General features: G+C 39.9%; 1 protein-coding gene across 2 annotated transcripts; it reads right to left on the bottom strand.

Annotated features, from left to right (window-relative positions):
• Positions 1–14,103: 14,103 nt before the first annotated feature.
• On the bottom strand, positions 14,104–22,519 carry LOC111950774 (brain mitochondrial carrier protein 1). 2 transcript variants are annotated; one of them, XM_023968648.2, is made up of 9 exons: positions 22,376–22,519; positions 21,707–21,805; positions 21,066–21,204; positions 18,874–18,968; positions 15,871–15,956; positions 15,593–15,688; positions 15,275–15,399; positions 14,895–15,108; positions 14,104–14,317 (listed from the first exon to the last, which is right to left on the bottom strand). In XM_023968648.2, exons 2-9 carry the CDS (start codon positions 21,768–21,770, stop codon positions 14,276–14,278), a joined length of 861 nt encoding a protein of 286 aa, XP_023824416.1. In that variant the 5' UTR covers positions 21,771–21,805; positions 22,376–22,519; the 3' UTR covers positions 14,104–14,275. The 2 variants fall into 2 exon arrangements, with proteins under 2 accessions (XP_023824416.1, XP_070290560.1); XM_070434459.1 differs by lacking the exon at positions 22,376–22,519 and having other exon boundaries at positions 21,707–21,957.
• Positions 22,520–27,148: the final 4,629 nt, after the last annotated feature.

Consider the following 27,148-nt stretch of genomic DNA (forward strand, 5'->3'; position numbering starts at 1 on the left):
TAATGAAGAAAAACACTAAACAAACTAACAAAGTAACAAAAACGAACGTGAAGCTATATAGAACGAGTGCTGACACAGGCAACTACACATAGACAAGAACCCACAAATACCCAAGGGAAAATGGCAACCTAAATATGATCCCCAATCAGACAACGATAAACAGCTGCCTCTGATTGGGAACCAATTCAGGCCATCATAGACCTACATATGCCTAGACTTACAAACACAACTAGACATACAAAAACCCTAGACAATACAAAACAAGCATACCCACCCTCGTCACACCCTGACCTGACCAAAATAATACAGAAAAACYTAGATAACTAAGGTCAGGGCATGACAATAGAAACTATATACACTACTGTTCAAAAGTTTGGGGTCACTTAGAAATGTTCTTGTTTTTGAAAGAAAAGCGCATTTTTTGTCCATTAAAATAACATAAAATTGATCAGAAATACAGTGTAGTCATTGCTAATGTTGTAAATGACTATTGTAGCTGGACACGACAGATTTTTTATTGAATATCTACATAGACGTACAGTGCCTTGCAAAAGTATTTATCCCCTTCGCGTTTTTCCTATTTTGTTGCATTACAACCAATTACCTTCAGAAGTCACATAATTAGTTAAATAAACTCCACCTGTGTACATTCTAAGTGTCACATGATCTGTTACATGATCTCAGTATATATACAGCTGTTCTGAAAGACACCACCAAGCAAGCGGCACCATGAAGACCAAGGAGCTCTCCAAACAGGTCAGGGACAAAGTTGTGGAGAAGTACAGATAATGTTTGAGTTATAGAAAAGTATCAGAAACTTTGAACATCCCACGYAGCACCATTAAATCCATTATTAAAAAATGGAAAGAATATGGCACCACAACAAACCTGCCAAGAGAAGGCCGCCCACCAAAACTCACGGACCAGGCAAGGAGGGCATTAATCAGAGAGTCAACAAAGAGACCAAAGATAACCCTGAAGGAGCTGCAAAGCTCCACAGAAGAGATTGGAGTATCTGTCCATAGAACCACTTTAAGCCGTACACTCCACAGAGCTGGGCTTTACGGAAGAGTGGCCAGAAAGAGCCATTGCTTAAAGAAAAAATAAGAAAAAACGTTTGGTGTTCGCCAAAAGGCATGTGGGAGACTCCCCAAACATATGGAAGAAGGTACTCTGGTCAGATGAGACTAAAATTGAGCTTTTTGGCCATCAAGGAAAAGGCTATCTCTGGCACAAACCCAACACCTCTCATCACCCCGAGAACACCATCCCCACAGTGAAGCATGGTGGTGGCAGCATCATGCTGTGGGGATGTTTTTCATCGGCAGGGACTGGGAAACTGGTCAGAATTGAAGGAATGATGGTTGGTGCTAAATACAGGGAAATTCTTGAGGGAAACCTGTATCAGTCTTCCAGAGATTTGAGACTGGGACAGAGGTTCAACTTCCAGCAGAACAAGTGGTTCACACTCGAGTGGTTTAAGGGGAAACAATTAAATGTCTTGGAATGGCCTAGTCAAAGCCCAGACCTCAATCCAATTGAGAATCTGTGGTATGACTTAAAGATTGCTGTACACCAGCAGGAACCCATCCAACTTGAAGGAGCTGGAGCAGTTTTGCCTTGAAGAATGGGCAAAAATCCCAGTGGCTAGATGTGCCAAGCCTATGGAGACATACCCCAAGAGACTTGCAGCTGTAATTGCTGCAAAAGGTGGCTCTACAAAGTATTGACTTTGGGGGGGGGGATAGTTATGCACGCTCAAGTGTTCTGTTTTTTTGTGTCTTATTTCTTGTTTGTTTCACAATAAAAAATWGTTAGCATCTTCAAAGTGGTAGGCATGTTGTGTAAATCAAATGATTTAAAATTCTATTTTAATTCCAGGTTGTAAGGCAATAAAATAGGAAAAATGCCAAGGGGGTGAATACTTTCGCAACCCACTATACAGAGGCTCATTGTCAGCAACCATCACTTCTGTGTTCCAATGGCACGTTGTGTTAGCTAATCCAAGTTTATAATTTTAAAAGGCTAATTGATCATTAGAAAACCCTTTTGCAATTACGTTAGCACAGCTGGAAACTGTTGTTTTGATTAAAGAAGCAATAAAACTGTCCTTTTTTAGACTAGTTGAGTATCTGGAGCATCAGCACTTGTGGGTTCGGTTACAGGCTCAAAATGGCTAGAAACAAAGAACTTTCTTCTGAAAGTCATCAGTCTACTCTTGTTCTGAGAAATGAAGGCTATTCCATGCAAGAAATTGCCAAGAAACTGAAAATCTCGTACAACGAGGTGTACTACTCCCTTCACAGAACAGCGCAAACTGGCTCTAACCAGAATAGAAAGAGGAGTGGGAGGCCCCGCTGCACAACTGAGCAAGAGGACAAGTACATTAGAGTGTCTAGTTTGAGAAACAGACACCTCACAAGTCCTCAACTGGCAGCTTCATTAAATAGTACCCGCAAAACACCAGTCTCAACGTCAACACTGAAAAGGCAACTCCGGGATGCTGGCCTTCTAGGCAGTGGCTAAAAGACATCCTCGGTTAGACCACACATGCACATTTTCATGACATTTTAGGACTTTTTGGGAAGTAAAAATGTTTGACCATACTATTTTTCCTAACCCTAACCCTAAACCTAACCCTACCCCTTAACATAACCCTAACCCCCAAAACCATCAACCTAAAGCTTAAAATAGCACTTGAACAAATTCAGGACATGAAAAAAGTCCTGGCTTTTAAAAAAGTTTTTGTTATCCGACATTCAGGTGAATTGTTAGTACATTGGAGTCCTGAAAAGGTAGGAAGACAAGCACACACACACACACACACACTTTTACTTGACCCAAGTATGCTGTGATGATTATTTAACAACAACAATACTGAACAGCAACGAAAGGCAGTCAATGTTTCCAACAGCAAGCTAACATCAACAGCTATAATCATCATGACATCTCTGGCCCAATCAAAGAGAGCTGCTGCCTTCCGACATGAATAAAGGCCGCTGGATAACAGGGTGTGAGCCACCCTAACCTCGCCCAAAGCTTAGCGTTGCATATGACCAGGGACAGCGCAGGTGAACAAAGTTCAACTGCAATATACTGTACTGTACTATATACTCTATTCTACTCTATACTCTGTAATTTATGTTATACCCCTGATGTTACCTCAGGCAGGTTGTATTAAGAGAGATTAACATAAAACCAAATGAATGTTGAAGGCCAAGTTTTAGCTATATGGTCTGGTCTGTGGGTGTGTCTCAGAGGAAGACTCAGTATAAATCGAATCATATGGATCTGAAATGTGCTCCAAGCCACCACTAGGTCAAGCTAAGCCAAGCTTAAGTGCAATATAAAATAGCTGTAATTACAATATGTAAGCGTGTTTGTTCATGTGTAATTAGATTCTTGCATGTGCACTACATAACTGTGCATGTACGCAGGTGTATGTGTGTGTGTGTCTGTGTGAGATAGTCATACACAAGTAAATACCATGTACAGGTGTTATAGTCTCTCTCACCTCCTCCTCCTCCTCCTCCTCCTCTTCAACACTAGGCTCAGGGCTCTTGTTGGGGCTAGACATCTGGCTGAATACAGAAGGGGTTTTCCCATTGACGTTCTGAAGAAAGCAAAACAAAAACAGGCAAAATGTCATTACAGTAAATATGTTTACATAGTACTAGAGGTAGTACTTACTATGTAATAAGTGGCGTGTCCAGAGGGGGCCCAGGTCACTTCTGAATATAGTGATAAATTTGACAAAGACGCGCACTGACAAGAAGACTCATCAATCTCACCGAAGAAAGCATCAGAGTGAGCAAAACAGTGCCCTCTGACTTAGCTTTGACCAATAAACTTTAATTTGATTTGTATGTGTAGCACATGTTTCTGATGCTATCTGGCCAAAAAGAGTATGACATGTCATATTATTTTTGGACAGACAGTATCTGTAGCCCATGTAGCTGATGCTAAGACAGAGGGCCACTGTTTCCCTCGCTCGGATGCTTTCTCTGGTTAAATAGTTGCAGCCTCTTGCGAATTGAAGGAGAATTATGAATGAAAATTATGAAACACGGGTAGACAAGAATGAGAAATAATTTTATAGGTTTGTTTATTTAAATGTTTTAATTTTGGGGGGGGACTGGCTTCCCTTGGCAGCCATGAATACACGCCACTTGATAAGCTGAATGTCATTACACGTATTGTGTTTGTAATAGATGTCTCTTTCCATTCAAATGGCAGGTGCACAATGCACTGTACAGATGCTGGACTTATTTTGGAGTAGACAAATGTGCGCAAGTAACCTACTTAACCTACTTTTTGAAGTGATTAATTTGACAATCAGATGAAAACATCCTGACTGTTTGTGTTCCTGACACATTAAAAGCTAATACAGTTAAATTACATGCCTTTACTATAAAGCCCATAAAAAATTCCCATGCACACACACATACAGTGGTTCCTCAATTAAAAGTTTCAAGCTTATGCTGCGACAGTTTGTGGTAGATGGTGGCAGATTGTGGTAAATTGCGTCTTTCTGTCATTGTGCCACACTATCACAAGGGGGAGTTAGAACGCTGATTACGCTTTTTGTTTCTCTCCCTCTAAAATTAGAAAGAAAGAATTCTAAATAACAAATTGGCTTTATTTACCACAGTGTGAAAGAGTGATAGCCCCTCTATATAAAGTGAGTTTCTGAAACACGGAGTCCTTCTTTGCTGATGTGAAGAAGAAACTGAGTGAAAGAGAGTCCAGTGAGGATAGGTTAGGGGYAAAAGGTTGCCCATATTTTCAAGACATGAGCTACTTAATTTATTTTATTTATGAAATGTACTAGTTTAATTAGGCAATGTATTATATTTGTTCAGGCTAGGCCTATTTAGTAGGCTATTTGTCAGCATAAAGCTGAATGACTCAATCATTAGTGGCTTTGGATCAAAATAAATAAGTACCAACATTCTTTCTGATCGTCTTTAATAAAGAAATGTTTTGGCCAAGTCAATCTGCTCATGTTGTATGTGTATGTGTTCAATTAGTTGTGACATTGCGGTTACAATGAAGCATGTAAATCAAATAAATCCTATTCATAATGAATAATCAGATGCATGTTTCAAGCTTGTCATTTTTCCTCTAAAAATGTTTTTTWAATTTTTTWAAATGTTTTTATTATTATTACCCAACAAAATAACATATTTATTTAGCCTAATTGTTTTATTACTACAGACAGTAGGCTATTATTCCTATTTTCCTACATTAATAAATTTGTCTTCAAGTCTATTCAGCATTTGGTTAAAAAAATAAACCGTGCCATGAATTAAGAACGATATATATATTTTTTCACAATAAAATGCGACAAATGGACAACTCAAATCAATTTAAAGAGCCATCTAATATTAGACAACAAATAAATATACTAAAACAATAACTTCAAAAACAGTCTATTCATCACTGGATTACTTCAAATTGCTGTGCAGGAAAAGGATTTTATCCACCGTGCCTGGTCGCAGGTCGCTGGCTTCTCTCTGAAACCAGCTCAATGCACTCTCAATGCACTCTGTAGGTGAACCACACAATTACCAGGACAGTAGGCCTCTCGAAGCGATAGAGGAAATCAACAAGATCCATAAGTAAGGTCCTAGGAGGTAACTAGCCCCCTGAGGTAACCCCCCCCCCCCCCGTAATTCACATTAACATCACAAGATGTCACCAAGTTATTTTCCCAACACTTTTCCTGGCTGACACTGCTCTTGCTCAACAAAAATGTCCTCTGTATCATCACAACCTTTGGAGATGTTTCAACAAAACGATTTTGTGGTAAAATGATCTAATTTCTTGAAATTGTGACAAAGTTGTACATATATTCCAATGAAGTTAAATCTATATATATWTWTTTTTTTAAATATACAACTAGAAAAGCCTTAAGATAAATATTCCACTTGTTTAGAGAATTTTGGGGGGAGAATTTTGGAATAAAGTAGTAATATGTTGGATGAGTGTGTTGGGGGCAACCCCTGGAGGCTAGTTACCCTTTTATGGTTAGGAATGTGTTTCTACCTGTCATTTAGACAATGACTAACCCGGTTAGTGCTAGTTTATGCTAACTTGCTAGCTAGCAACTTCACTAGCAGTAAATGCTAGCCAGCTAGCTAGTTAGCATAAGCTGCTAGGAGTGCTAGTTAGCAACCTTACTACCAGATCGTGACATAATTGCAGTTGTAAATGTTTCCAGTAGCGACTAATAGCTTTACTTTACTTTATAACCTTTTAGCTATTTTACACAGCATTTATGTCATATATCTAGATTGCTAGCTACATTTTTAAGAGAGAGCTTTTCAATTGGCATCTCTCCCCCTGTTTTCAGTGACAGGTGGGGACTGGATTAAGTGTGAACAATGCAGGAGGTGGGCTCAAGAGTTGTGCTCCAATTTTACTGGGAAAATATTTATTTGTGACCTATCTACAAATTCAAATTGTGCATTAGCAGAGCATAAGAGAGTTACACTGAATGTATTAGTTATGAGCTATTGTTATAAAATGTTATATTCCAATGTTATTTAATGTTATTAGTTATATTCCATTACAATGAATTTTTTTATGAATTAAAAACTATTGAAATCCTGAATGCCATGTTTAAGACTGCTGTGATTTAAAATCTTGCAATATTCAAACAATATTTTGTGCAATTGTACATAATGGAGTATATGGAAAATGAACAACAAAGAAATAATAAATAAAATGTATGTGCAGGTGAGTTAAAAAGAGGGACTTTACATCAAATCTCCTCATAGTGTGGATATTAATTTATTAATTGTGATATGTACAACACCCTTTTCCCCCCATATTTTATTTAAATAATTWAAAAAAGAAACTAGACTTTTAAGTATTACTTACTAACGTTTTTCCCAACGTTGCTTTTTTTATGTCAGCAATTAGACATTGTTCTTAGCTAGTAACCCCCTAGTACCCTATTCTTTCACAATAGCTGACCTTATGTTATCCGCAGTTTTGAGTTGCTCTGTCCCATTCCGTGGTGGATAACACCAACTCTTTGTTCGTGTAATGTGCTGTAAGGCACAAGTATCCTGTCAAGTGTAATTGGGCCATTGTATTTACCCAAGTTCGGAACCACTCGCCTGCTGATTTTTTTGCCCAATGCAGGACTAGTGCGAGAGAGAGCCTCGGACAGAAATATTCACAACCCCATTCATTTACAAAAGGATAGTTTAATAGCTTGGCTAGGTGTGAAAAATTTAGTTTAGACTACCGATAGACGCTGCGGTCAGTCAGAGTTGATTCCTATCAGCACTATGCTTCTGTTCCTGCCTCTGTTGCCTATTTATGTGTTTGTTTAATATCATACTGCAACCACAAAATGTCGGATGAAGCAATTTCACAAATCCGTCTGTTTTTAAATGTTGCTATGCTGTAATAAAGCATTAGAACAGACTCTCTGGTATTACTTTATTTGGTGTTGTTTACACTGTTCCAAACGGACAGAAACATTATATTGTAATATAACAGCTCCTGTTTGTCATGCAACAGTATCTCTTGTGCTTTTGACAATGACGAAATACCCTTTTCTGTAACTCTACGCCCTCACATCCCTCCCTCCCTTTCCTCACCCTTGTGCGCACGAACCAACTACTTAGCGGATCCCGTTTAAACAATAACACCCCGAATGTCACGGTATGATTCGCACTTTAGATGGCACTTCCAAGTTAATTTACTACTGCATGCTAATAGCCTTATTTAAATTCCTGACCTTGAATGCAAAAACAGTAACAATACTTTTGGAATTGATTTATGATGTATTTGAACAGGGAAATGTACCAAACCTATGCTGAGTCTTTTAATTCGTTGAACCATCATAATTATATTGAAAAAAATCCACTTTGCATCGATGAAGGTTCAAAATGACATGGCCCCTCTAAACTGGGTGTGCCCCACCTTGGCCACACCATTCAAAACGTTTTGGACATGCCACTGTTATTTGTTACATGTTACACATTCAATCTCAAAGAAGAAAAAACACTTGAATTTCTGTATCACTTCAGAAGATGAGCATCAGAAGAAGTTCTAAGAGAAACACAGCTGCAGATAGAGTGTTGACAGGGCTGTTGAATCAAAGGGGCGTAATAAGTTGCTGTAATGTGTGTTTGTGTTATAGACTTATGTTTGTTTATGTGTAACTCTGTGTTGTTGTCGCACTGCTTTGCTTTATCTTGGCCAGGTCCCAGTTGTATATGAGAACTTGTTCTCAACTGGCTTACCTGGTTAAATAAAGGTTAAATTAAAAATCTAAAAATATTTTTATAAAAAGTTGCTTTATTATAAGGTGTGACAGCTGGTTTGAACTTGACTAGGATTGGCTCGCTCCATAACATAAGTACCCTGTGGGATCCAAGACAAGACAAGCATTCAGTAAATTATGCTTCATTCATATTTTTCATTTTCTCTGGTGTAGGGTTATACTGGAGCAAATGGTTGCTCCGTTACTACCAAATCACTATCACCAAAAAGCATGTGGCTTTTCCTGTACAGGATTATCAAATGAATGGTTAGGGACAATTACACAGTGGGCAGATTATGATAGACCTGTCTTGTGGACCTGCACTGACATGCTGTTCTCTTTATTTGCTCAGGAGTCTTGACCTCCACAAACAAAACCAGCTTCATTTGATGATATCCTTTTCATTGCTTTTTGATTTCTTTAACTTGTTTTGTTTGGTGGATTCTCCGATGGTCCCTATGTGATCATAAGTAGCCTAATAGATGATGCCGAAGTGAACAGTTCTCTACATTCTTAAGATACATTTTATAATATTATTGAATGTTAAATTGTTATACTCTTACAGGCACTAAGCCTATTTCTTCACAAAATACATCTTCATCATACAGTGTATTGTAATAAACTCACCTCTACAATTTGTTCTCGGTAGATGTCTGATTCTTCCAAACTATTTACACGGACCCTCTGGATATTCTGCAAATATACAGGTGACACCATCTGCTGCATAACCTGGGGGGGCTGGTTGACCAGCACATACTGCATCTGCTGCTGCTGAATCGCCTGCTGAACTGGCATCAGGTAGCGCACGGTATCGTAGCCATTACCGATGCCATACTGTACCGGAGCAGACGAAACACTCATAGTTCTGTAACCGTCGATGTATTGGCCCGGCGATAGAACTGTGGTGTCCGGGTCCGACGAGACGCTGACGGTCCTGTATGACGTGGTGGTATTCTGAATAGACATCTTTCTGCGAGTGCGAAGAATAAATTCCACCCAGGTTGAAACTTTGGCTAGATAATGAGTGCGCGCGTGCGAACTTTTATCACTAAAATATTGGAGCAGAGTAAACTAACTAGGTCCAGTCTCTGAAATACTGAACATTGAGAACTGTGAAGGTGTTTTGTGTTGTACTACTACGCAAAAAAGCATTGGGGGCGGAGATCTATGCAAATATCCCCCTGACACACATTGATGTTCTCAAATCACAGGGAATGTAGCCTACCTGAAGTCTAGGCAAGTGTAAGGTGGGAGGCAACCAACGTCTCTACAGTACGTTCAGTTCGTCTCAACGTTTACTACGTTTCATAACTTAACTGCCTTCTGGGCCACCATAATCACGTTTTTCCAACTGGTCGTTCAGTAGTTTTCGTTGAATTAACGATGCACACCGTTGTTGTTTCTGAAAGCAACCCAAGCCACTTAGATACACTATAAAAATGAATTGGTCAACTGTATAATAGTACTCGAACATTAATTCATACACATACTAGTAAGGACCAACACAATAAATAGGTCACTGTATGGATATTAATATGATTTATTCCAGCTGGTTCCAGGTATTAACCTGTATGCTACTACCACCTATTTTTGGGAAATCTGTCCCTCTATAGAATATAATGCATATGTCATCAATACTTTGAGCTGCGGTAGGGTTAGGCCATTGTTTTTGTGCACATTCTAATAAAGATGTCATTTCCTTCTCACTTGATTACTCAACTGTCCACGCTGGTGTTGGGTGCTTAAAAATAAATACAATTCATTTTATTTAGGCGTGTACATTTAATCAAGTTATTTATACAAAGCCAAATCAAATCTTTCACTGAAAATAGTTTACACAATTAACCAACTAAACACTCAATTGACTAAACAAGCAAGATGATATTTGATTGCAAATACAGTTTTAAAATCAACAGACTTTTGACCAAAGTGCAAATGACCAGGTAATGACAGGCTGAAATATTTGACAGAGACCAAACAGTGTTTCAGCCAGCTGAGTCACACAGCAATAGAGAATATAACCATGAAAAACTGAAATAAATAAGATAGTGGTCAAAATATAACAATACAGCAAGGCAAGTCTAAGCAGTCAAAAAGGTAACAACATTGTACTGTCATTTTCTATTTTCATAATAGAAAGACAGGACGATGAAGATAAAGCCTATACTGGATTCAGGGTTGGGGTCAATTCTCAAATTCCAATACAATGATAGAAAAAAATCCTAATTTGAAAATGGATTCTATTCTTGAATTTGAAGTTAAAATCACTCCCTGAATTGACAACTGAAAATGATCACCCAAGCATGTATTAATATATACCAAAGTAATAATCAATTTGTGGTTGACAGCAAAATGCAGCTGGAGCCAATGAAAACAATAATTGTCCAATAAATCATAAAAAACAGCAGCAATGTTGTTCCTAAGCTAGACATGCTCACATACTGTAAGTAAAAGCATGCAGTAAGCCCTGCCAAGTGTTTAAACAGGAATGAGAGAAAAAGTACATAACATACTCTGCATTGCTGAGTAAAGGGGCAACAGGTTCAAGACTTCAATAATGTGTTTTGTTAAGTTCATATGGGAAAACATGATCATGCAATTTAAAAAAAAATTAAATAATAGATAATGCTTTGGAAAGAAATTCAATAAAAGTTACTCGTAAAGTACTTTCTGATTCTCTGTGGGGAAAAAAGTGTATTACATCATTGTAAAGACGCATAGATAAAAGCTAAAAAGCTTGACTGCTCAGTAATGCATGACTGCTGAAACAACATATTAAGCAACAAAACTAGTAATTCTAATAAAAATCAACATGGCCATGGGACATGAGGCAGAGGTGCAGAATCAGGCATCATATAAATTATAAACATGATCATGAAAGTAAAGTATAAGGCCTGAGTAAGAATGTAACAGTACAGTTCTCCTGATACTTTGGCAACTGACGTACTCAGACGGCGCTTTGCAACAGTGGTCCAATGAAGTACAGTTACAGTACAGAACATGCACACTTTGGCACAACAGCCCCCACATCCTAGTCCATTCAGGGCTTTACTCAAAGCTCAAAATAAAAATTCAAAGCAGATTCTCTAAAGTATCTCTGTACATACATTTACATAATGTACACTGAACAAAAATATCAACGCAACATGTAACGTGTTGGTCCCATGTTTCATGAGCTGAAAGAAAAGATCCCAGAAATGTTCCATACGCACAAGAAGCTTATTTCTCTCATATTTTGTGCACAAATTTGTTTACATCCCTGTTAGTGAGCATGTTATCCTTTGTCAAGATAATCCATCCACCTGACAGGTGTGGCATATCAAGAAGCTGATTAAACAGCATTATCATTACACCGGTGCACCTTGTGCTGGGGACAATAAAATGTGCAGTTGTGTCACACACCACAATGCTACAGATGTCTCAAGTTGAGGGAGCATGCAATTGGCATGCTGACATCAGGAATATCCATGAGAGCTGTTGCCAGATAATTGAATATTAATTTCTCTACCATAAGCCGCCTCCGTCACTTTAGAGACTCATTCTGATTGGCTGGGCCTGGCTCCCAAGTGGGTGGGCCTATGCCCTCCCAGGCCCACCCATGGCTGCGCCCCTGCCCAGTCATGTGAAATCCATATATTAGGGCAAAAATTTATTTATTTCAATTGACTGATTTCCATACAGTTGAAGTCAGAAGTTTACATACACCTTAGCCAAATAAATTTAAACTCAGTTTTTCACAATTCCTGACATTTAATCCTAGTACAAATTCCCTGTCTTAGGTCAGTTAGGATCACCACTTTATTTAGAAGAATGTGAAATGTCAGAATAATAGTAGAGAGAATGATTTATTTCAGCTTTTATTTATTTCATCACATTCCCAGTGGTTCTGAAGTTTACATGCACTCAATTAGTATTTGGTAGCATCGCCTTTAAATTGTTTAACTTAGGTCAAACGTTTTGGGTAGCCTTCCACAAGCTCCCCACAATAAGTTGGGTGAATGTTGGCCCATTCCTCCTGACAGAGCTGGTGTAACGGAGTCAGGTTTGTAGGCCTCCTAACTCACACACGCTTTTTCAGTTCTGCCCACAACTGTTCTATAGGATTGAGGTCAGGGCTTTGTCATGGCCACTCCAATACCTTGACTTTGTTGTCCTTAAGTAATTTTGCCACAACTTTGGAAGTATGCTTGGGGTCATTGTCCGTTTGGAAGACCCATTTGCGACCAAGCATTAACTTTAGAAATTGCTTGCAAGGATGACCCAGACTTGTGGAGGTCTACAATTTTTTTGAGGTCTTGGCTGATTTATTTGGATTTTCCCATGATGTCAAGCAAAGAGGCACTGTTTGAAGGTAGGCCTTGAAAGACATCCACAGGTACACCTCCAATTGAAAGACATCCACAGGTACACCTCCAATTGACTCAAATTATGTCAATTAGCCTATCAGAATCTTCTAAAGCCATGACATCATTTTCTGGAATTTTCCAAGCTGTTTAAAAGGCACAGTCAACTTAGTGTATATAAACCTCTGACCCATTGAAATTGTGATAGTGAGTTATAAGTGAAATAATCTGTCTGTAAACAATTGTTGGAAAGACGACTTGTGTCATGCACAAAGTAGATTTCCTAACCAGACTTGCCAAAACTAGTTTGTTAACAAGAAATTTGTGGAGTAGTTGAAAAACCTAAGTGTATGTAAACTTCCAACTTCAACTGTACCTCAGCAAAATCTTTGAAATTGTTGCATGTTGTTAATATTTTTGTTCAGTATACTTTCATGGGAATCACCATGACAACCAGGCAGGTCCCAGAAAGTGTTTCCATTCCTGTGCATGTTTAGTGTTCCAGACAACAGCAGACACCTCTACTTCACACAAAGGGGTTGTGGTGAAATGTACAGAACGCAAAGTCACTCTCCGGGTACCCAATAGAGGCTTTGGTTCAACATTGGACTAAATTCCCATCTCATCTTACTAACCATACATATAGTCTCCCCACATTAAAAAAATACTAGTTTACTATAGAATACTGCAGTACTTACTATAGAATTCTGTAGTAAACTATAGTATACGATACTACACTGCAGTATACTTTAATCATTTGTAATACTTACTATAGAATATTTTAGTATAATGTAAAATACTATAGTAAATACTACAGTATACTATAGACCACAAAAACACGGCACTAAATATTACAGTAATGTCAGCAAAACTACAGTAAAGGCAGCAAAAACACTACAATGTATTTTAACCATAGTATATTATTTTTTKATGTGGGTCACCGTTGTCCTGAGTTCCTCTAACAGACTAAGCAGCACCTACTGTAACCTTTACTTACCCAGGTAAGTCATTGAGAATAAATTGTCTGACAATAACAACTCGGTTAACCTGCCATGCATTGCATCCTCTTCTAGCTAGCCCTGCCCAAAACATTGAAGACATTATTTAAACGTCAGATCAGACAGGCAAAACCCCAATCCTATACATTTAACAGCCATTGTCTTTTTCTTGCACATCCCATGCAGTATAGAGATGCGTTTAAAAAACTAGTCAGACACAATCAGAGGCCTATTCCACATCCCTAAAAAAGCTCAAGTAGATCTCCAGTTACCGTTCCGCCTAGGATAGTCCTCCTCCTTTTCCCACAAGCTCACTTTAAAATGGTAGCAAGCTGGCAGTCAGCGTACCTAGCTAATACCTTATGGTCCAAATGGGCTTCCGTCCTCAGCTACAATCCTAAGCTTTAGCTGCCAGGAGTGGCATCAAGGATGGTTAATGAGTATGATGAAGTGCTTAAAAAAAAACGAACATTAAAAATTGTATTAAAAAAAATTATATATTATTAAAAGTTCAAATAAAACTTAGATGAGCATGCACATACAGATTGTGTGACGAGGGAGGGATTGTGAATGAAACGAAGACAAAGGGCTGGGGTGTTTCCCGCGCTCTGATACACTCTGGTCCGACGGAGTGTCCACTCCCTGTTCAACTATAAGGGGAGTTTCTTCAGCTGCTCAAACGTGATGAAGAACTAAAGAGCTCTAGTTAAYGACAACACTTGGTGGCAGCCCTGAAGCATAATCATGACATTGTCTGTGCCCATACAAAAATCACAATACTTATAAGACTTCACTAAATACAATTTACGTTTTGTATGGTATTATACAATATCACTGTAAACATAACAAGGTTCCTCCTTGCATATTTTGCTTCAGTGTAAGTATTTGGCACCCTCTACTGGTAGCCAAGGAGAAAGGAGACAGGACTGCCATTACACAAGCTGTATACCTGACAACAGCTCTCCGTTCCACTCTGCTGTTCTCTCGGAACCTCTGAGCAACAATAGGGTGATAGAATTAGAACATGCTCTAGTTCCCAAAGGGAGATCACCTCAACAACAAACTGACAACTTGTCCTGCAATGCTGAAGTCCACCTACTTTTACCAGGAATGGTTCTCGGATGTCTAAAATACTCAATATGACCTGATGCAAAACTGAACTGACCTAATAGAATGCAGAGAGACAGAGTTCAGATGACTCAGTTATTTGGATAATAGTGCTGGCAACACAGTGGGTTTGAACTTTGATTCCAGTGATGGAAAGGATACAATGATGTTCCATGGCCCCAGACGCAGCCAGTTGGGCCAGAAGCCCTTGTAGAGGGCAAAGAATCCTTCGTTCTTCCAGGTCTGCATCAATCCGTCCAGCGTGCCTTTATACATGGGGTTCCCTGACAGCACTCGCTGGTTCATCATACGCGTCCGCACCACGTCCACTGGGTTGGAGGCTAGCGCCCCCGCCAGGCCACACGTAAAACTGGAACTGCATGCAGAGAGACCGATGTGGGAGAAGCCAGAGGATCAGGTGTATAATATGCACACTCACTGTTAGGTTTTCTATTATCTTTCTCAGAGAATATGCCGGTACATTATGAATAACAAAAATTATATATTTATATGCATTTTACAATATTGATGTCTAAACTCACATAAAGTGTGTGAGTATGGTGTCTCCCATGGTGCCAGACTTGATGAGGTGCTTCTTAGTGATGTCATAGACAGGAAGCTCCACTCCCACTACGATGGCTGCCCGCTGAGCTGTAGGGATGACGCCCTGAGGATGACAACAGTATAAATACAACAACCCGAGAGTACCAGTCACTCAACGGTCTTCAGATGGCCAAAAATAAATAAACTCACTGGTCACAATCTTACAAAACAACAAAGCTCTTCCATGAAAAATAAAAATCTTGATGACAGATCAGAGCCACTGTTTGATAGTTTGTGACCAAGAGGGCACCACTCACCCTCCACAGGCCACGGGTTCCCTCTGTCTGGTAGATGTTTATGAAGTTCGACATCATGCTGCCTTGTAACAGACTGCCCTGGGCCTGCATGCGGATCTGAACACAACATAGAAAATCAGGGCCTGCGTTCAGCAGGGCAAAACGTTGTGAGACGTTCAGATTATGAGATGCCTCAAACATGCCTCTGACACAAAAAGGAGTCCCGTCAGTTCTATTCATGACATTACTATCTGCAATGTCCAGTATCTAGATCTTTCAGCTATCTACACGTTTTTCACCTTGACAACATCAGTGGGGTTGGCCAGAGAGGAGGACAGGACTCCAGACACCACTCCACAGAACACATTGATCACCATAGTCTCATCTGTCAGGGAAAAGAAAGTACAGCCGGTTACTCCTCCACATCAAACACACAAAGACAGAGAGAAATTCTAGAAAGACAGAGGTAGGTGCAACGTAAAACAAGTGGCTATAATTCTGAACAAGAGACTTTCAAATGATCATTTAGAGGTGAACATGAAATCTAAAAGGTCGACAAACATGCAGTAATCAACTCCAGACAGAAAGTCATGAGAATTAGAAAGCCATTAACCTATTCATTACAGCATAATAAGTAAAAGAATGACTACTAACTAGAACCCTCTGCAATTTGGATTTGTCACCATTCAAAACATACTACTGTAATATTGTTATTGTATTGAAAATGCACCCCGCCCCTCTTACAGCACACAGTTTGAAATGGAATGGGGACCATGATTTATTTATTAGTGATTATGACAGTTGGGGTTAAGACAAGAAACAATGACCATTATAAGTCACCAGGTAAACAAAACAAATCTACAGTGGAAGTAAGTGAGACAGAGGAGTAGGAAAGAAATTATGGATTAAGTTTAGATCAATAGTTACAGTGAAACCTTGATCAATGTGACCAAGAGTTAGTGTGGTCCTGGTGCCGTTCATTATGGCAGGAGAACGGGCGCTGGATCCCCCCGCCCAACCACCACACCAGGRAAACCACAGCCTGTACCAAAAATAAGCATTCAAAACACATTCGCACAACCTGGCAGAGTGAGGCATACAGAGTGAAGAAGCACAACAGCAGCAGAGGAGAAGGTCTTCTCTTCACAACACAATCACAGATAACGCAGTCCCCATTCCAGAACTTATTTGGCCGGATCCAGTACCTCTCGTGGCATGAAAAATAATAGTCACTTTTTGCAATATAAAAATTCAAATAAAAAGTGTTCAAAGAATTACTGCTGTCTGTTCAGAAAGAAATGAAATAATTCAGAATAGCCTACTACACAATGAGAAGCCCTATAATTTTGCCACATAGGACCAATAGCTTCTTTAAAAAATATTGCCTAGCTGTCTGTTGATTGTGTGTAGCCTAATAAGGCATAGCCTAATCAGGAACGCACGGCAAATCTGTCAGTGAATAGCATGCATACAAATAAGGGCTTTCCAAAAATATTTCAAATACAATTGCGGAATAACACAGMTTGGAAAGCAAATGGCTCCTGCTGAACAGAGAAGACTAATCTGTCTGCTGTAGACTACCAAAATATCTGATCAACTTCCAAATAGTGTTTTACAAAGTAGTATGACAGGGATAAGATTTAGGCACGAACACATTGGCCATCACCGGCAAGTAAGCTGCACATCACTGGGTGAGCATGGAAAGCATTTTTAGGACTATAATTTCCTCCTCATATTGTAGCCTACAATATGTGTATCTCCATATGCCTAGGCTATTGATGGATTCAAGACAAGGGTGTTTTTATTGAGCTCAGATTCTGAGTTTGTCAGTGTCTAAGTAGCCTGTCATTTCCATCATTTGTGCGGTGTTAAAAAAACATTGTCCAGTCATGTAACATGACGTAGAACTGCATGACGTGTTTATAAAAAGGCCACATTTTTCCCAGACCCTATGCAACAACAAAAAACACCCATGTGTGAAATTTATGGAAGTGCCTTTACTCTACTGCTCTATGCCAATACGCAAATGCAATTATACGCAGTCCTCCCCAGGGCAGCTCCCGCTCGTGCTCACTTTTTATTCCGGCACCTCCCGATTTACAAATGAACCACTGCCTTAAGTCTCAGATAAATCAGTGTGTCAACCCCTCTACTAACTAGGTAATCTCTTCAAACTCCGTTTGGTTCCGTTTCTCTGTCTACTGCAAAGGTTCAAATAATCCTGTAATTGTTTGTGCAGTAAATACTCAGTCTCTCAGTAGAGATTGCTTCCTGTGATATGGGAATACATGTTGGCGCCGGTTAATGTAATGCAAACCTATTAATAGACAACTGATGAGATTTGTTCCCTGTTGCATTAAAGGCTCCCAGTCTCCTGTTTATATTGGCCATTAGTGACGGCAGTTAGGCACTCTCGGTCTGTGTTTTCAGACATCTGCGTCAATGCAGGTTGTCCAGACAGGTATTTAACTGGTTTTCCCAAACTGTTATTTTTGCTGATGACAGTATGAGAAAACGCCCTGTAAGCTCTACTGGAAAGCCTAGAGACAAAACAAAAAACACTGATCTTCAGAAGAAGCAACGCAATGGTCCATTTCAAAATTACAGGCTTTATTTAAACCCGTGTTGATTGTTTGTGTGTGCAAATTAACAGTATGGTGAAGTCACAAGTACTGACTGATGTCCCCTCTACCCTTTCAGGTTGGCCAGCTAACTTCTTCCCTCTCTTCCCTCCAAACTCCCACTCCACACATGGCTGTAAAAGGGTGACTTTATTGTCCTGCCCTGGTATGACTGTTGGTAAGGTCAGTCCGTCACATGAATTTGGCTGGGACATGCAGTTCAGTACTCATACAAAAGGGTCGCCAGATTTCATGTGCATGTCTGAGATCCTTGACATTATAAACAACTGTTAAATAATTCTGAGGGCAAAAGTAGATGCCACAAGATACGACCAAACCTCATGTGTGACCCACAACCACCACCCCACACAGTCATTCTCTCATTACTACTGACTTCTTGCCACTAATGATGCTTCCAGATTTATGCCCAGTTTTTATACAACATGCTAAAAGTCTATACAGTTGTAGAAGGCACTAGGCAAACAGAAGAGAGTACCTTATTACAGAACCTTGCCATTGCCTATGACAGCACTATGTATGCAATGCATTGTTGCTTAAAACAGCTGTCAGGGACATACCATAGATGGATGTTTAGGGCAAAAAAATAAACATTTTAACATGAAAGGGCATACAGAGAAAATGATGTGAGATAGAAAGCACTGGGGAGTCATTGAAACCCACCTTCCGGATGGGTCACAAATAACCTCTTGAGTGTGTTGTAGGTCCCGATCTTGATGGTCCCGTAGGAGGCTTGCCTCAGGAGAGCTGGGGAGATGCTGCACAGGCACAGAGAAAGACAGGAGTCATTTCGGGGAGTGTCAATTTTATGAACAAGTGAAGAGCTTTTTGCCTAACGTTCACACCCCATTACCTTGCCATCAGGACTGTCAAGATGTTGGCAGACATTTGTATTTTGCCTGGGAAGCTTGGTTCCCTGCAACTCTCTTGCAAATTGAACTATCGACTATTGCTGTTATCACATTGGTCACTCCGCTCTCAGATACTCTAGAAACAAACAGGTATTTCTAAGGCTGTCCCCTAATGAAAACCACAGCCAAGAAGAGCGTTTCCCAATAGGGAAAGCACCTGCCAACTTTCCTTGTAAAAAGTCACACTCTCATATACAAGACCAGACTTCATTTCAGTAGCTTAGAGATCAATAGTTGAGAATGAGAGAAGGTTCTATTAGAGAGGCTTGAGGTTAATTGATAGTGGAGCAGGTTTATATGATAATGATCTAACTAAGAAGAAAAATATTCTGTTCAATTGCGTGTTCTACAATGGTAGAAATGCGTCTCTTGGACACAGTGTATGCTTGCTAATTAAACATTTGTTGAAAAGTGCACCACTTTAGCCACAGACCTTCGTCAAAGCATGACTTTTCAAAAACAAATGTTCAATTTGCAAGTATAATACAGAGCGTAGGAGTCTCTTGTACCATTTTTCAGTTGTTGCTTCTCCTTTGCACCTTTGATTGAAGACAGGGATGGGCAACTTTAATGGTGGTGGGGGTCACACAAAAAATCAGAACTCATCATGGGATGCAGGTCTGCTTACCCACATCCATACCCTCACATGCAGTCAGAGCTGGCCCTAGACTTTCGGGCCATAGCCTAAGAAAATGTTTGTTTGAAATTTTCTGCAATTCTACACATTTTGCCACGGGGTGTAGAGAATTGTTATTCCCTGACCTAAGCCTCTTGTAAGCCTGTCTGAGAACCCAGACCTGGACATTGTGTCCTGGATGTTGACACACTCAGACCAAGATGTTGAGCTGACCTGAGTTTCTTGGCTCTCTTGCAGTAGTCCTGTAATGTCATCCTGTGCATACCATCAATGGATCACATATTTTGTTTTGTCTGTAAAAACATTTGCCATGTCACGGAAGGGAACAATTTGCAACAATTCTCCTAGTCACCTACACTGACATTATCAATTCTGATAAACTGCAGAAGATTACACTTCTGGCATTTCTTCTTCCTCATGTGTTTCACTGGTAGGGTTGGGTGGTATCTAGATTTTCATATCGTCATACCATCCTTCTCTCATACTGGGATATACGGTATTACCGGCTTAGTACAAAAGGGGGCATTAGGAAATGTAGCTGGCTACATTCTTTCTATTATAAACATTAGAAATATGATTGCCATGCATTGTTTACTGCAAAAAATACATTGCTTTTTCACTGTAAGCTCATTTAGGCCTACGTACGAGGCTGCCAGCCAATTAGTGCTGCCCTTCTGTTGTCATCTGATGAAAACAAAGCTATTTTCTGCCGAATGTGTTACACTAATATATTTTCTGTGAAGAAAAACTACATTTGCACGTCCCTGATCATGCTGCTGAAAAAAATAAAAACATTAAGACACGACCCATCAATACACAGCTCCCGCTTTCTCACGTTATGCTATTTACATACCAACACGTGACTGGCTCAACTGTTCTGGGGAACCACAGTAAGCTTCATAATGTAAAATAACGTGACAGGTAAAATGAAGATCGCGATTTGCTTTATGTCCTAAAGTACTGCACAAGTTGACTGCAGGTATTTACTTAAAAAGTAGCTACAAATATGAAAATGTATTGACAAAAGACTTACTCACTCAAAAATGTAAAGTAGCTTATTTTCACCTACACACAGGGGAGGAACCAGAAAAACCAGACTGCTGGAAATCTTTGCGTATTGGTTATCAGTAAAAAATATATATATATATAAAATTTGCCCCGGGCAAAAGGGAAACCCTTAATGTCAATCCCTGCCCAAACGGGAATATGTTCTACCATAGCACACCATATCAAATACTGTAATATGTTGTTTTTTCCCCCCCATAGTGTATAGGCTAACATGTGTAAACCATATTATTTTTGGTCACCCAGAATACAGTGCCTTGATGCCCTCCTCCTTGCCGATCTTAAACAGGGCGTGGAACATGCCCCGGTAGCGCACCTCCATGTACTGGGACTGGCCCTGCACCTGCAGCCGCGTCTTAGTCAGGTCTATGGGGAACGTACCTGAGGGGAGAACAACCAACAACATCATGACAACATTGTTAAGTTCAGAGATCACTGGTAGTATTTAAATGAAATGACAAAGTGACCCCTCAGTAACTAAGATCAGGTAATAGTATCTCAATGCAATGAGGTGGACTAACAATGCAGTGAATGCAATGCAGGTCAATGTGATGCTTTCACAAAGTAGGTGTTGCATTGTTTAGCTTTTTTCTAAGGAGGTGAAATATAATCTGTTAGTTTATCTAAGAGGTTACACAAGTAAATATAGAATTGCACACAATTGCGTCTCTGTAGATCTACTCCAATGGAGTACCATCATTAATAATTGTATGTAGCATCCATAATATAGGGCCATCGACATCACTCAAGAAGACTGCTGCAAATCTCTGAGTGCTTCTCAATGCAGCTAAACATGAGTCTTAAATGTGTGTGGGAACAGAATAATGAAAAAAATGCATGATTAAAATAAATGAGTCTGAACAGGTTTTGGTGCATCACGTACCGAATTCTGCGACAATCGAAGCCATCCCACCGTAGATGAACGGTTTCCAGTTCAGGTTGGCCATTTCGGTGGCGGCCGCTTCTACCTGATCGAGCCCCGCTAAAAACAACAGGCCGCCGAGATACAAATAAATAAATTGTTGTAATCGTACATCATATAACATTGTGCTACCTGATCTAATTACTCCCCGAGATCTCATCAAATCAGCGTCACAGAATATTGCGACGGAAAGGATACCCTCTTGTCAAAGATTAATTAAAGAGCCATCGCAAATGTTGGGAATTTCTATTGGCTGCAATTTAAGTCAATCGAATTTTAAAGCATTTCAATTGGCTTTGGTTGCTACATTCCCCGCCCGCACCACTGTGTGTAATGTTAACGTGAGTGACAGCAATGTCGTTCAGTATTTTCACCCCGAGATGACACAATATGTTATTATCTGATTATTACGCTAGCATCAGTTAACACTTAAAAAATATAGAGGGGAGTCCCCGTCATCTGAAATATCAGTCAACTCAACGGAATGTTGTGAACGAGTTGGCCTGAGCCTGCCGGCAGCGCCGCATGTTAGCATTACTCAAAAAACAACCAGCTGGCTAGCTAGCTAACAGTTCTATCAATAATTTAGAAAACCCTCAACAAAGCGCAGAACCATATAATGACAACTACCTGTAATGTGAATAAAGGTCGTGCTCTGTTATTTTATTTTGGATCTCATATCTTCGACGTCAAGTGGGTTAACTCAATAAATAAAAAACATCACAAAAGTTATCCGGCTACGTAGCTTTCCATTTCTAGTGCACTTGCGCCGAAACAGGAACTGAGGCACCGGAAGTTTCTTCTTTTCGGTGGGGTTTATCGGCAGTTGGCATCTAACGTTATGGTGCATTACCGCCACTTACTGTATTGGAGTGTGGGCCAGAGACATGGAGAAACTAAATCCTACCTGCCAGCCCCGTTTCTCTTAAAAAAAGATCACAACTACAGGAGGTTYGTGGCACCTTAATGGGGGAGAACAGGCTCGTGGTAATGACTGGAGCAGAATTAGTCGAATTCCATTTGCTCCGTTCCAGCCATTATTATGAGTTGTCCTCCCCTCAGCAGCCTCCACTGAATCTACTCAATATACTCTTTAAACTAATTTACTGTATCCCCTTCTCCCTCATACTAGATCTCAGCCAATATCTTTCCCTCTCATATTGATGAATATGAATATATGATGAATATGTATGAACTTTCCAATTTGTAAGTCGCTCTGGATAAGGGCGTCTGCTAAATGACTTAAATGTAAATGTAAATGTAATATTGCCCACATTGTATACATGCTCCACTGTCTCTGTTTCCTGGGAAAACTTTCCTGTTGGATGCTTTCCTATCACATTCAAAGTCTTATTCAACCCACCCTTAATCTTGTAACAATAGCCTCCTCTCTTCTGTCCCTCCCTGACTTTCCTCTATACTTGAAATAAATGCCTGCCCTTGGTATCTCTATTCCACTGCTCCTGCCATCTCTGCACCATCACTGTCCATATCAAGCTTGTTGCCTCTGCCTTGCTCATTGAAACTACAACAACAACATCCCCACTACTAAGTGCTTGTTTAGTCAGTACATCAACTTGCCACACCACATTCCTGCATTACAAATGCTGACCCAGTACGTTCTGCCCTTGGATCTTTTGATCTGTGTAAATTATCTGTGTAAATGGCCACAAAATCCTGATACACAGTATTCAGACGTCTATTAAACAAACCAGACGGATCAACACCCTCCCTATCTTTCGGTAGGCTCTCCAACACTTCTAGATCAACTACTGGAGGCGGGAGTAGCCATGGTGGATTTACCAGAATAGCTACCATTGGACTAAACTCCCTTCCTTACAGTCTCATCTCCCTCGCCTGGGTACTACCCACCCACCCAAAGCCTGTGTTTGTCCTCGCTCATGTTCCCAGCATGCCTGTAAAATCCCTTTCGCAGGATGAGATACCCCATGTCACTGTAGGTTGACCCAATAATTAATTGCCAGTTACTGTATCATAATCTGCAAAGGCAAATCCCCCATCTCAACCTGTAGTGCAGACACTGGGGAGATCCAAAACACCCCACTACATATTCTGAGTCCTTGCCTCTGTATGACATCTAGCCTTTTCAATGAGGTCCGGGCTGCCAAACCATACACTATACTGCCATAGTCTATTACAGACAGTGATGGAAAAAGTACCCATTTATAATACTTGAGTAAAAGTAAAGATACCTTAATAGAACCTCGTAGGGATCCCTTCACCCCCATTCCCGCTCAGATACCGTTAACGGGATTGATTTGACAACATCCAGTGAAATTGCATTGTGCCAAATTCAAAAACAGAAATACTCATAATAAGAATTCATTAAACATACAAGTGTTATACATCAAAATACAGTTTAACTTCTTGTTAATCCAGCCACAGTGTCAGATTTCAAAAAGGCTTTACGGCGAAAGCAGACCATGCAATTATCTGAGGACAGCACCCCGCATACAAACACATGAAAATCAGATTTGAACCAGTCAGGTGCTACACAGAAATAATGATATAGTTCATGCCTTACCTTTGAAGATCTTCTTCTGTTGGCACTCCAAAATGTCCCATAAACATCACAAATGGTCCTTTTGTTCGATAAATTCCTTCATTATATCCCCAAAATGTCAATTTATTTGGCGCGTTTTATTCAGAAATACACCGGTTCCAACTCGCCTACAAAGTATCTAATAAGTTACCTGTAAACTTGGTCCAAACATTTCAAACAACGTTCCTAATCCAAACTTATGTATCCTAAAACGTAAATAATTGATCAAATTTAAGACGGGAAATACTGTGCTCAATACCGGATGAAAACAAAGTGAAGCACGTTCCAGGTCACTCGCTCCAAAAGACTTGAGTKCCTTTGTGTGACACATGGAAAGAACAGGGCTACTTCTTCATTTCTCAAAGGATAAACATCAACCAATTTCTAAAGACTGTTGACATCTAGTGGAAGCCATAAGAACTGCAAGCATATTTCTATTAAAAAGAGCTTCCCATAGAAARSRAWTGGAAAACACATTGAGCTCAAAAAAAAATGTCCCTGGATGGATTGTGCTCGGGGTTTCGCCTGCCAAATCAGTTCTGTTATACTCACAGACATTATTCAAACAGTTTTAGAAACTTCAGAGTGTTTTCTATCCATATCTACTAATAATATGCATATCCTAGCTTCTGGGCCTGAGTAGCAGCCAGTTTACTTTGGGCACGCTTTTCATCCGGACGTGAAAATACTGCCCCCTAGCCAAAGAGGTTTTAATAGAAAAATACTCAAGTAAATGTGGAAGTCACCCAGTAAAATACTATTTGAGTAGAAATATCAAAAGTAAATGTAATTGCTAAAATATACTTACAGTTGAAGTCAGAAGTTTACATACACTTAGGTTGGAGTCATTAAAACTCGTTTTTCAACCACTCCACAAATTTCTTGTTAACAAACTATAGTTTTGGCAAGTCGGTTAGAACATCTACTTCAATTATCTGAGTCAATTGGAGGTYTACCTGTGGATGTATTTCATGGCCTACCTTCAAACTCAGTGCCTCTTTGCTTGACATCATGGGAAAATCAAAAGAAATCAGCCAAGACCTCAGAATTGTAGACCTCCACAAGTCTGGTTCATAGCTTGGGAGCAATATCCAAACGCCTGAAGGTACCACGTTCGTCTGTACAAACAACAGTAAACAATTTATGGGACCACGCAGCCGTCATATCGCTCAGGAAAGAGATGCGTTCTGTCTCCTAGAGATGAACGTTCTTTGGTGCGAAAAGTGCAAATCAATCCCCGAACAACAGCAAAGGACCTTGTGAAGATGCTGGAGGAAACAGGTACAAAAGTATCTATATCCACAGTAAAACGAGTCCTATATCGACATAACCTGAAAGGCCGCTCAGCAAGGAAAAAGCCACTGCTCCAAAACCGCCATAAAAAAGCCAGACTACGGTTTGCAACTGCACATGGGGACAAAGATCGTACTTTCCTGTGGTCTGATGACCATCGTTATGTTTGGAGGAAAAAAGGGGAGGCTTGCAAGCCAAAAAACACCATCCCAACTGTGAAGCACGGGGGTGGAAGCATCATGTTGTGGTGGTGCTTTGCTGTAGGAGGGACTGGTGCACTTCACAAAATAGATGGCATCATGAAGGGAGGAAAATGATGTGGATATATTGAAGCAACATCTCAAGACAGGATGTCAGAAAGTTAAAGCTTGGTCGCAAATGGGTCTTCCAAATGGACAATGACCCCAAGCATACTTCCAAAGTTGTGGCAAAATGGCTTAAGGACAACAAAGTCAAGGTATTGGAGTGACCATCACAAAGCCCTGAACTCAATCCTATTGAAAATGTGTGAGCAGAACTGAAAAAGTGTGTGTGAGCAAGGAGGCCTACAAACCTGACTCAGTTACACCAGCTCTGTCAGGAGGAATGGGCCAAAATCCACCCAAATTATTGTGGGAAGCTTGTGAAAGGCTACCTGAAACATTTGACCCAAGTTAAACAATTTGAAGGCAATGCTACTAAATACTAATTGAGTGCATGTAAACTTCTGAACCACTGGGAATGTGATGAAAGAAATATAAGCTGAAATAAATCATTTTCTCTACTATTATTCTGACATTTCACATTCTTAAAATAAAGTGGTGATCCTAACTGACCTAAGACAGGGAATTTGTACTAGGATTAAATGTCAGGAATTCTGAAAAACTGAGTTTAAATGTACTTGACTAAGGTGTATGTTAACTTCCGACTTCAACTGTATGTATTGAAAGTAAAAGTATAAATTATTTCAAATTCCCTCTATTAAACAAACCAGATGGCACCATTTTCTTGATTTTTTATTTATAGATAACCAGGTGCACACTCCAACACAGGCATAATTTACAAATGAAGCATTTGTGTTTAGTGAGTCCGCCAGATCAGAGGCAGTAGGGATGACCAGGGATGTTCTCTTAATAAGTGCGTGAATTGGACCATTTTCTTGTCCTGCTAGCCATTCAAAATGTAACGAGTACTTTTGGGTGTAAAGGAAAATGTATGGAGTAAAAAGTACATTATTTTCTTTAAGAATGTAGTGAGGTACAAGTAAAAGTTGTCAAAAATATAAATAGTAAAGTAAAGTACAGATACCCCCCAAAACTATTTAAGTAGTACTTTAAATTATTTTTACATAAGTACTTTACACCACTGATTACAGATTGGATCAATACAACATACATGGTCCTCAATGAGGAACGCCCAGCCCCCCACTCCTTCCCCGTCAGACAGTGCATCACATTTTGCACCTTCTTAAACTTTCTCACCACTCTCTCGATGTGTTCTGCCAGGTCAGCCTAGCGTCAAAGCACACTCCAAGGAACCTGAAGGCCCCCACCCTTTCCAAGTTTCTC

This window comes from Salvelinus sp. IW2-2015, linkage group LG23, assembly GCF_002910315.2.
Source record: "Salvelinus sp. IW2-2015 linkage group LG23, ASM291031v2, whole genome shotgun sequence".
Classification (NCBI taxonomy): domain Eukaryota; kingdom Metazoa; phylum Chordata; class Actinopteri; order Salmoniformes; family Salmonidae; genus Salvelinus; species Salvelinus sp. IW2-2015.